The sequence below is a fragment of the Rhinopithecus bieti genome, unplaced genomic scaffold (genome assembly GCF_001698545.2).
Source record: "Rhinopithecus bieti isolate Rb0 unplaced genomic scaffold, ASM169854v2 scaffold_53422, whole genome shotgun sequence".
Classification (NCBI taxonomy): domain Eukaryota; kingdom Metazoa; phylum Chordata; class Mammalia; order Primates; family Cercopithecidae; genus Rhinopithecus; species Rhinopithecus bieti.
In genome coordinates, this window is record NW_016821178.1 from 1,237,023 (window position 1) to 1,248,844 (window position 11,822).

The following is an 11,822-nucleotide window of genomic DNA, read 5'->3' on the forward strand; positions in this document are numbered from 1 at the left end:
GGACAAATAACCCTGCTTCCTGGGTTTTCCTGGAGAGGAAGATACTGTGGGTATCTGGGGACGTGGCTCAGGGTTAGACCTGAGCCCTCGGCTCCTGAGGCCATAGCCTGAGGACACAGGCACCTCCCCCAACCCCTAGGAGTCAGTGGCTCTAGCCTGTGTGGGTAAGGGCCAGCTGGGTCCCCCAGAGACCAGGAGCTGGGCCCCAAGGAGACTGCCTCTGCCCAGTGAGGCTCATCAAAAGGACAGGAACCGGTGGGGCTGCTTCTGATGGAGGTAGAGGCACACAGATGCCCTGGGGGTGCCTGGGAGCAGACTTCTCCCTGAATCAGAGCAGAGCGTTGGGTTGGCCTCAGGCACAAGGGGGTGCCCCAGCTGCAGGCCTCCATTGTGGTCAGGTAACTCCCCCCAGGCTGGTTGGGTTCAGGGCCTGGAGAGGGCTGGGCAGGCATGAGACAGGGGTGGGGAGGGGTGGGGAAGGTGGGGGCAAGACTAGGAAGACAGAGGTGATTCCCCCTCCAAACACACACACACACGTACACACACACACGAACACACACACCTGCTGAGACCTCCCAGGCAACAAGGTCTGGCTGAGCCCAGGGTCTTTGTGGTCTCATCTGCAGCCACCGAGGCAGAGACTGGCCTTAGAGATCAAGACGGGTTCCTCTCAGAGAAGTGGGGGGTCATGGAGCTAGAAGGAGAGAGTTATGCCCTCAGCTCCTGGGGACCCCAGAGACAGTGGCAGTGGGAAGAGAAAGGGACAGGTGGAGCTTGTGGTCAGGAGGGCCCTGTGCCTGTGATCATGCCCACAGGAGTGGCTGTGTCCAAACAGCCCTCAAGGGCTGCTCGAGCAGCCCCCTCCCCATGGGGAGCTCTTCTCTGGAGGGCCTTTGGTCCCCTCCTGCCAGCCCCCCTCAGGCAGATCACCCATCAGTACTTGAAGAGGGAAAGGGGTCAGAGCCTCCACCATTCCCTGCTAGGAGACCCGTCCAGCCCTGGATGAATGGCCCGTGTCCTTCCCCTAGCCCTTCCACCTTCATTCACCCCTGCCCCAGGGGCTCCAGCAGGGGTGGTGCGACCAGTCCTTTCCAGGGCAGTGGGTGCTTTTTTGCTCTGCATCTGTAGGTTCAGAGGGGCCCAGGCGACTCTTTTTTTTTTTTTTTTTTTTTTTTTGAGATGGAGTCTGGCTCTGTTGCCCAGGCTGGAGTGCGGTGGCCGGATCTCAGCTCACTGCAAGCTCCGCCTCCCAGGTTCACGCCATTCTCCTGCCTCCGCCTCCCAAGTAGCTGGGACTACAGGCACCCGCCTCGTCGCCCGGCTAGTTTTTTGTATTCTTTTTTAGTAGAGACAGGGTTTCACCGTATTAGCCAGGATGGTCTCGATCTCCTGACCTTGTGATCCGCCCATCTCGGCCTCCCAAAGTGCTGGGATTACAGGCTTGAGCCACCGCGCCCGGCCAGGACTCTTTCCTAAACTGAGAACGGAAACTTTGGAGTGGCTGGAGACCAAAGTGTCTTGTAGCCTGAGGTTGGTCCTACCCAGCCCCCGCACACCCAGTGCACTGCAGGGAGATGCTCCGTAGACAGTGGTCCCTGCTGCTGCGAGGCTTGTGAGGCACCACAGACCCAGGGCAGCTCAGTGTTCATGCGTTGAGCTCACACCGCACATGAGGGCTGAGTCAGGTCCCAAATCCAGGTCCCAGGGGTTCTGAGGTCCCCCTCTGGAGGTGGAGGGAAGTAGTAGGGTTTCACTGGAGCCAGCAGGGACAAGGCCCACCCTGGTCCACAGCCAGGTCAGCTTGTCACTGCAGAGAGACACCCAGGCCTTTGGGAGAGACCCAGCCCTAAGGCCTAGGTGGGGCACTAAGGGAGCCTCTTCTCTTGTAGCTACGAGGAGTGTGTGGGGCCAGGGGCCACTCAGCTGTATGTCCCCACGGACGCACCGCCACCCTACTCTCTGACTGATTCCTGCCCCACGCTGGATGGCACCTCCGACTCAGGCAGCGGCCACAGCCACAGCCGACACCAGCAGGAGCAGAGAACCTCGGCCCAAAGTGGCCTCCACACGGTCTCCATGGACACCCTTCCCCCCTATGAGGCTGTGTGTGGAGCCGGCCCCCCATCGGGCCTGCTGCCACTGCCGGGCCCAGGCCCAGGGCCAAGGGGCTCCCAGGGCTCACCCACCCCAACCCGGGCCTTAGCCTCTGGCCCAGAGAGGATTGTGTGAGGGACCCAGCCGGCAGGGTCCTGCTGGTCCCTATGGGCTGAACCACATTCTTTAGGCACACAAAGGCATGCACACACACACACACACACACAGATGCACTGGTGACTCATACACACACAGACCAAACTTGTATACACACAGACATCTACACTGACATACCCCATGTACACACACAGATCTAGACATGCTCCACGTGTGTGTGCACACACAGGCCCACCACAAACACAAAACCCACCGGCAAAGGTTTCACAGAATGTGGAGCTCTCCTGGCCTCCCGTCCCTCCTCCCGGCCTGTTGGTTGTGCCTCTGTAGACAGCGCTGCGGGGAGAGAGGCGAAGTAGGAAGTTGGACTTTCTCTTCCCTCTCCCAGGCCCGTTTGCCCCTACCCTTGCCAGCAAGCTGTGCCCAAATTCTGATTCTGCCTCTGGAAACTGCTGGACCATCCCAGGTCAGCTGCCTGCCCTGACCCCTACCCCAGGGCCAGCTTGTCCTCCTGGGAGGCGGGACAGGCCCCAGTGAGGTTCCATTGTGCGCTGTGCCTATCTCTCGATTCCAGGGCAGATGAGCCACAACATCACCACCCTGCCACTTACAAAGTGGGGGACCTGGGTCTGGGGGCTCAGGTGCAACCTGGAGGCCTTCACAGCCCACCAGGCCCCCTCCCGACCCCAGTACCCTCAGTCAGGTGGTGCTAGTAGAGCCATCTCCGAAGCTGCAGGCCCCAGGTAGATGGGCAGGGCCCTTCATGGGTGTGCAGTGGCGGTTCCCTCATCAGACCAGCCACTGCCCAGGACTGAGGTCTTCAAGGAAGACGAGGCCATTGTCCTTCTCCAGGTGGCTTCACCGCAGTGCTGCCTGGGCACCTCTCTGAGGCAGAGAAGTGGCCCCTCGCTCAGTCCCTGCCCGGCCAACCACTGTGGCCTGCACACGAATGGGTCAGAGCCAGATCCCAGAGCTGGTGCTGTCCTCCTAGGTGGCCGCTCATAGCTGGGGATGGTGAGTGAATGTGTTCTGGCCTTGCCCACGTGGGTGTTTTGCAGAGACAAAATGAAGGGGATATACTCCCCATAAATACCACCTTGCCACCACAAGAGGACCAGAAGGCTACTACTCGGCCTTGCTGCCACAGAAGGGGATTTGTAGGGTCAGCCTGGCCGCAGAAAAGCTGGCTCAGATCTTGACCGAGAAACCCCAGTGATTTCCATCAAAGACCACGCAGGTAATGGAAGTGATTCCTGAAGACCCAGCCCACCGAGGGTGGCAGCCAAGCATCTTTGAGGAGTGTCCCCGCCAGCATCGCCAGCAGCCATCACTCTGCCTCCCTCTCACCTCTTGTCCCCCATCGTTAAACAACAGCACCCGACCCAGCCTCCCCACATTTCTGTTCCTGTAATGAAGGGCTAAGACGATTTAGTAATCTCTTTCTTAAGCAGAGGAGTGGCAAGGATGGCAATCTGTTCTGGTGCGGAGCTGAAAGGAATCCACCCAGAGGTTCTGTAGCATCCTGCGTGCAGCCTCCTGGAGCCCCAGACTCCATGTGGGGGGGGACTTGTTTACAAGCAGTTCTGACCACCTTAGTGGTGTACTGTTTTCTAGGCAAAAAATATCTGTCTGTTGTACTGTATAGCCTTTAAAATGCTCCAGGAATGAGACTCTTTTAAGAAACACATCCTGCTTCTGCAACTCCAGAGAGTGCTGGGGGAAAAAAAGGGATAAAAATTCCTACCTACTCATCAGTGTTTGAAGGATGGAGCTGAATCCTTGTTCCTGGACTAGGCAATGAATAAGCAACAATGTATCTTTTCTGTGTTCAAAATAAATATATCATATCAATAAAATGTAGCAAGAAGTAACACTTTGAGAGAGTGCATAAGGGTTTTTTCTTTCTTTCTTTCTTTCTTTTTTTTCTCTTCAGACAGGGTCTCAGTCGCCTAGGCTGGAGTGCAATGGTATGAACATAGCTCACTGTAGCCTTGAACTCCTGGGCTCAAGTGATCCTCCCACCTCAGCCTCCCAAGCAGCTGGGACTACAGGCATGCACCACCACACCCAGCTAATTTTTGATTTTTAACTTTTATAAAGACAGGGTCTCACTATGTTGCCCAGGCTAGTCTCAAACTCCTGGTCTCAAGCGATCCTCTCACCTCAGCCTCCCGAGTAGGGTTTATACCTTCTGAAACTTGTAAGGAAAGGAAACACTAAATAGCAACAAAATAAAAATACACCTCCAGCTAGCAATCCCTACCCATTCATTACCTCTCAACGTTAAGCACCACTGAAGCCTTGTCATTTTCCTGTTGATGTGAATATTTGGATAGTCAGTGCCTTACAGGAGTTGCTTTTTTTTTTTAACCTCACTGAAACTTGACATCATTTCTCTGGGATATGGCTGGTGTAACGTCACGAGGATGGGCCATCAACTTCAGGACCTGACTCTAGGAACTTCAGAGACTACATGTTTTACTCTAACAGTGGTTGGTTTGTAGCACTCTGATGGTCTGTACTACTGGGAAAGAGAGGAAAATGGCAATGAGACTGAAGTGAGCTGTTGTCTCGCCCTCTGCAGGAACTCCCCTCTTCCTTTCCATGCCCTCCACAAGACCACGGCTTGGGCTATTAATCTCTTGGAGGACAGAGCCTGGGCCCCTTCCTCTGTCACATTTCCCTCCCACCAGAACTCCAATAGAGTCCACTAACATAGTCCTAGACCCCCAAGTGCCTTGAAAGTGGGGTGCAATCCTGAAGGAGGGTGCAGCGGGGGGAAAGACCGCGAAATAGGCTCATCCACAAGCCAAGGCTGGCTCTGACACGGTCACCACCCCGACTCTGAGCCCACACTGCCACCTGCCGGCTCCCTGCTGCCACTGTTCAAAGTGAACAAGTCGGGTCCTGAAGAATGAGGAAGCCCCCTTCTATCACCTTGAAACACGCTACCCACCAACACTCATAATTGCAGACAAAACCTGTCATTTTAATCCTGGGCTTTTCTTCCACCCTTGAGATGTTCCATAAGGTTTAACCCATTAACATCACCACCCTGCCACTTACAAAGTGGGGGACCCAGTTCTGGGGGCTCAGGTGCCACCTGGAGGGCACCTGGCCCACCAGGCCCCCTCCCGACCCCAGTACCCTCAGTCAGGTGGTGCTAGTAGAGCCATCTCCGAAGCTGCAGGCCCCAGGTAGATGGGCGGGGCCCTTCATGGGTGTGCAGTGGCGGTTCCCTCGTCAGACCAGCCACTGCCCAGGACTGAGGGTCTTCAAGGAAGACGAGGCCATTGTCCTTCTCCAGGTGGCTTCACCGCAGTGCTGCCTGGGCACCTCTCTGAGGCAGAGAAGTGGCCCCTCGCTCAGTCCCTGCCCGGCCGACCACTGTGGCCTACACGCGAATGGGTCAGAGCCAGATCCCGGAGCTGGTGCTGTCCTAGGTGGCCGCTCACCCCCGCCCCACCAGCATCTCTCTCTGGACACAGCCTGACACTTATATCACCTTCTCTGTATGCAAAGTAATCACTCCTCTGTTCTGAACACCACTAGGCATGGCTCCCGTGCCACCTCTGTGCTCTGGGGCTCCACCTCCCGGGAAAGAATGCAGAAACTTCCACAGTGATGGTATCCAGCCATGTGCTGCCACCAACCTGAACCACCCCACACCAACACCCAGCTCCCACCACAAAGGCTCAGGATCCCACAGGCCTTTGGGACTGTCACGCTCTTGGCTTTTCCTGCTCCTCCATCCACGACATGCCCTATGCTGTTATGTGTCACATATGACACCATATTCGAGGTCCTTTGCACATTCCTAAGAAGATGCCTCCTGTCTGTGCCAGGGGCCAAGGAGAACACCCCGGGTACCTGGGCTCATCAGAGGCCCACGGAGATGGAAGGTGAAGCTGCATCACAGGACGGTGGAGACAGGAGCATCAGGGCCAGACCCTGGGATGAGGATGTGGGTGTGAGGGTTTGGTTAGGGAGGTGATCCCAGGAGTACCAGATGGAGTGAGGCAGGAAACAAGGAAGGCAAGGAAGCCAGTGAGGGGGTCACCAAGCAGGTCACCACTGCAGGCCACTGAGTGCAGTCCCACTGGTGACTCTGAGAGACAGAGTAGAACGCACCTTGAAGTGACGCCCGCCCTCGGGTGGCAGAGATGGATTGTTTATATCCTGATGCTCAGCAGACATTTTTGGAGGCTGCCCCTTGGAGAATGTTCATTCCTGCCCCTTGTGGAGGCGAAATGAGCTCCTCTGGCCAGAAAGTCTTCAGGCAGGGGTGTCACTGCTGGCGATGACACCATCATGAGAGTCCACAAGAGCCATCATTGGGTCCCCATGTATGGGCATAGTGAGGTCCCAGGTCTCTGCACAGCACTCCAGCAGCTGCTGTCACACACAAGAAACAGGCATCGCCCAGAAGAGGGCAGAAAGGGGGTTGATACAAAGTAAGGCTCTTCACAGCCACCATGGGGAGCATCCACTGTCACACCGGCCAAGCCCGCATGCACATACACACACTGGGGCCCCTCCCACCAAGTTCCTAGAGACACCCCTGGCACACACTCACATGTAGCATCCCCTCAGCTCCACCTCCTGTGGTTTTGTGGACATTTGCTCAGACAGCTTTGGTGCACACACACTAGTGCCCTTCTCAGAGCTTGTGCATGTACACATTTGGTGTCGCACACTCCAGTGCCACTGAGACTCCCACTCAACTGTTCCTATCTGTTGATACTAGCGGTATCCTATCCGCTAATACCCACCTGCATGTCCAAACAGGCTCTGGGTATTAGTGGTGGAGAGACAGTAAGTTTCATCGTCTGAGTAAGTGAATCTTCTGTCCTGGTCTCTGCTTTGCTTGACCCCACATTGCACCTCCTCGGGGCCAGAGGAACTCTCTGGAGCCCAGGAATGGCTGCCTAGATCAGGCCGGATATCTCTGGACTTGGGGGCTGGGCAGATCTTTACCTCCAGGGTGGCAGCCCAGTTGTGCCAGCCCAACATGTCTCCAAGAAATCCAAGGTTGCAGGTCCTCAGGCCCTGCCGTCCCCACCTCAGTCATGCCACCACTGACCATCCCCACCAGCATGACTCCTGGGGGCCTGGGGCTGCCTATCTCTCTTCCACCGCCAGTGGCTGCCTGGTCCACAGCCCACCACAAGGCTGGCACCACCTGAACTGTGTGGTGGAGTAGGAGGGCATCCCTTGAAAAGGACCTTTCACTCCCTGCCACTCTGAGCCTCATTATCCAACTGCAAGAGACAGAAACCCAACTTGAATCTTCATAAGCAAGGAAGAATACTTACTGAATTGTCCACGTCAGGCATGGCTGGATCCAGAAAGTCTGGGAATATGGGCAGGTATGTCATCTCTCTCTGGACTCTGCTGTCCACCACAGTGACTTCATTCTCCCATCAGAACAAAAGTATGGAAGCCCCAAGTCTACTTTGGTTGGTTCATAATCCAAAACAAAGAGATCCTCTCTCCTCCAGAGAGCAAATACCAAGTCTCAGAGAAAACTGACTGGCCCAGACATGTCCTCATCCCTGACTCTCTGAATGGCTGTGGCTGGGATTAAGGTCTCTGTTATTTATTTGTTTGTTTGTTTGTTTTTGAGTCGAAGTCTCACCCCGTCACCCACACTGGAGTGCAGTGGTACGATCTCGGCTTACTGCAACCTCCATCTCCCAGGTTCAAGCAATTCTCCTGCCTCAGCCTCCCGAGTAGCTAGGATTACGGGCACATGCTACTGCGCCCAGCTAAATTTTTGTATTTTTAGTAGAAACGGGGTCTCACCATGTTGGCCAGGCTGGCCTTGAACTCCTAACCTCAGGTGATCTGTCTGCCTTGGCCTCCCAAAGTGCTGGGATTACAGGTGTGAGCCACTGCACCCAGCCGGAATTAGGGTCTCTGGCTGGCTGAGCCTGGGTCATACCAAAGCAGTCCCTGCAGATCTCCCATGCCTCCACCTCTCCTCCCTGCCTGCCACTCTGTAGAGGGTGAGGAGGAGGAGGAGCCACATTTGTCTCTCCTGGAATGAGTTTTGCAAAGAAAAGAGGGGAAGAGGCTGGGAGAACTGGAGACACACAGATGAGCAGCCTCTGCCATGTTCCCTTGACAGGGCCAGGCCCTACCCCTCAGATCTCAGTCTGAGCGATGACCCCAAGCCACAGATAGACAATGAGCTGGGCAGTGAGTGAGGGCAGGTGCTGGGGCAGGGTCAGGCGGAGAGTGGTTGCTAAACAGGGCCCATGGCAAAGAAAGGAGGAAAGAGCAACAGCCTCCAGCCAGGCCTGAGGGCTCCAGGCTCACTGGACACCATCTTGAGTCTGTGCCAGCTCTTTCCCATGGTTGCCATAGCAGGGAGGGGGCTTGAACCAGAGAGGCCCAGCTCCACTGCCCACTGGCAGAGGCCCCAGCCAGCTGCAGGGAGCCAGTCGAGCTCCACACTGAGGGCAGTCTGTGACTTGTGGACTTACAAGACTCTCCCAAGGAATACACTCACCCACAGTGTATGGTTACACAGTTTTGTTCCTGAAGAGGAACATAAATTCGGGCAAAAGGCCAAGGTATGAATCTATGCAACTGGGCCTGAGACTCCACTCCAGGCACTGACTTCTCCCCAGGACAATCTCACCATGGGCTCCTGCTTCTTCTCCTCCTCCTCCTTACAGCCCTTCACTTCCTGGGCTGTCCCCAAGGACCTGAGTCATACCTCCCAGACTAGGGGCCTGGAACTGTGGCCCAAGCTGACTCCTGTCCAGGTGGCGGGCCCAGCACAGAGCCCAGGAGGGTTACGGGGTAGATAATCAGCAGGAACTCCCAGCTCAATTATGAGAGAAATGGTGCTTCCTGCCAGTCACGCATAGACTTGATTGACAGTAAGTGCTGAGTTCCAGACATGAGACCCTCTGCCCAGCCAGCATCCTCATCCAGCTCCTCCTCCTCACCCTCTGCAGAGTGGGCACATGACCCAGGCTCAGTCAGCCAGAGACCCTGTGGCCTCTGAGCTCCTAAGTTATGCAAGGAACCTGGGAGCTGCTGTGAGTGAAGGCTGAGTATGGGGACCCAGAGGTCTGGTTTCTCTGCTTCTGTCATCAGCTCACTATGTGAACTTGAACCAGGCCTCAGGACCCCCATGCCCCATCAGCCCACCTAGGCCAAAGCAGCCCCTGCAGATCTCCCGTGCCTCCACCTCCCTCCCTGCCTGCACTGTTCCCAAAGCCAGTCACAGTGACAGGCAGAGAGGGCAGGTTCCCACGAAGTCAGTCACTCCCCCAAGGACCCAGAAAATGTGAACAATGCAATTAACACCAAATCCAAAACAGTTCAAGGAGGCTGTAGCAATCCAATGGGAACGAGCAAGGCTGATTCCAGCACGAGAGGGCAGGGCAGGGGTGTTTCTAGGCACCACGCCCAGCGTTCTCACCCTCACTGTCTCAGCCACCCTGGGAAAGATGAGGGTGGCTGGCAGTTCACAGGCATGACAGGTTCCCCATGAGGGGAACTGAGGACTAAGATGTCCAGAATGAATGCAGTTAGTAAGCAACCAAAAGCAACAGAAGAATCCCAGTGTGGGCAGGGTTGGGGGGGCGGGCCTTAAGAGTGTACCAATTTGTGAAATTTTGGCTACTAACAAGAAAAAAACAAAGGTCATTCCAGGCCTCTCCCCAGGGAACAAATCTGCCTGGGGTCAAAAAATGAGAGAAAAAGAGAGAACCTTGGCCTGGTGACTATACTCTACAATACAACTCAGGGAGGCCAGGTGCGGTAGCTCACACCTATAACCCCAGCACTTTGGGAGGCAAAGGTGGGAGGATAGCTTGAGCCCAGGAGTTGGAAAACAGACTGAGCAACATAGTGAGGCCTTATCACTACAAAAAAAAAAAAAAAAAATTGTTTTAATTAGCCAGATGCTATGGTGTGTGCCTGTAGTCCCAGCTACAGCGGAGGCTGGGACAGGAGGATTGTTTGAGCCCAGGAGGTCAAGGCTGCAGTGAACTATGACTGTGCCACTGCACTCCAGCCTGGGTGACAGAGTGAGATCATATCTCAAAAAACAAAAAATAAAAAGAAACAAACAAAAAACTACACTGCTGGCTTTTAAGATGGAGCTAGGGGCCCTGAGCCAAGGAATGTAGGCAGCCTCTAGGAACTGGAAAAAGCAAGGAAATGAATTCTCCCAAAGGAACAAGCCCAGTGAGACTGATTTTGGACCTCGGTCTGACCTTTAAAAGTATAAGATAATAGGCCAGGGGAGGTGGCTCACACCTGTAATCCCAGCACTTTGGGAGGCCGAGGCAGATGGATCATCGGAGGTCAGGAGTTCAAGACCAGCCTGGCCAACATGGTGAAACTCCATCTCTACCAAAAAAAAAAAAAAAAAAAAAGATACAAAAATTAGCCAGGCATAGTGGCAAACGCATGTAGTCCCAACTACTTGGGAGGGAGGCTGAGGCAGGAGAATCGCTTGAACCCAGAAGGTGGAGGTTGCAGTGAGCCAAGATCGTGTCACTGCACTCCAGCCTCAGCAACAAAGCGAGAATCTGTTTCAATAAAATAAAATAAAATAAAATAAAATAAAATAAACCTCTAAATTGATTGAGATATGCCTCCGACACTTTTCGGTTTACAAAAAACATACCTAAGAATTGGCCACCCAGGGGCAGGAAGCTGGGGGGTTTCTATCCAGTAACTCTCACCCTGCTGGCCCTTGGTTGGTTGAGGGCTGCCAGCTTCCTGGTGCTTCCAGCCTGTCCCGCACACCAGCAGAGCATGCCTCTGGGGACATCCGGATGGGATGGTGGTGTGGAAAGATGCTGGTGCTGATGTGCCTGGCCCTCATTTTTTGTGGGGCCGGGGGACAAGGAAAACACAAATCCTGACCTAGGCCCTGCTCCACTGGGAGGGGCCCAGTCACCCTGCAATCTCAGCCTTTCAGAGTGACAAGCACTGGCAGGGCCTGGCTGTACCTAGCTTTATCTTTTGCTAGCACAACTTCCTCCTTTGCTTCCGGATTGGGCGGTGGAGCAGGACAGAAGAAGAACCCATCCATTCCTCCAAGGACCCAGCCTAGGACAGGACTCTCTCCTCCATATCCAGCTCCCTCGGAGCCACCATGAACAGGCCCCAATCCCCAGGCCCAGGCGAAGCTGCTCTGGGCGAGACCCTCCTGGGCGACCTCATCAGCTACTACCAGGAGAGGGCAGGGCAGGGCCGGCTCCATGTCTGCAGGAAAGCAGCCCTCACCCACAGGGCCAGGCGGCTCCTGGGAAAGGGGGGCCCTCCATGGCTCTGTCTGCCAGAGGAAGTGGCCCTTGCTGTGGGCAGCTGCTGTTGCGGGGGTCCCAGTCCTGTCAGCCCTGTCACAAAAGTCGGCCCCCAGCTGGTGCGTGCACTAGAGTTCCTGGAGCTGCTCTCTGTCAACCTGCTTCTGTTTCCCTGGAGGAAGGAAATCAGGTCCCTGAAGGTAGGCACTGCCACACGTCTGAGCAAGGGGGGTTCAGGCAGGGGTTGGGGCTCTGCTCTGGGGAAACAGCAGCCCATCATACCCACTGACTTCAGTCCCATTTCAGTTTAAGAAACTGAGGGCTAAAGAGACA

General features: G+C 55.3%; 2 protein-coding genes across 5 annotated transcripts in view; one reads left to right on the plus strand and one right to left on the minus strand.

The window, feature by feature from the left end:
* The window catches only part of BEAN1 (brain expressed associated with NEDD4 1), a 77,406-nt gene that overhangs the window by 58,426 nt on the left and 7,158 nt on the right, over positions 1-11,822 (plus strand). For 2 of the 4 annotated variants that reach the window (XM_017860232.1, XM_017860233.1), the window contains one exon: positions 1,890-3,986. In XM_017860232.1, the coding sequence (XP_017715721.1) occupies positions 1,890-2,229 (340 nt within the window). In that variant the 3' untranslated portion in view covers positions 2,230-3,986. Of the gene's footprint in view, positions 1-1,889; positions 11,690-11,822 lie in introns of those variants that run through there. The other 2 variants (XM_017860231.1, XM_017860235.1) reach the window with 2 other exon arrangements.
* On the minus strand, positions 5,245-7,847 carry LOC108520741 (uncharacterized). The gene is given in 3 exon segments (XM_017860236.1): positions 5,245-6,186; positions 6,189-6,500; positions 6,503-7,847. Coding segments are annotated over 3 exon segments (603 nt in total). The 5' UTR covers positions 6,698-7,847; the 3' UTR covers positions 5,245-6,090.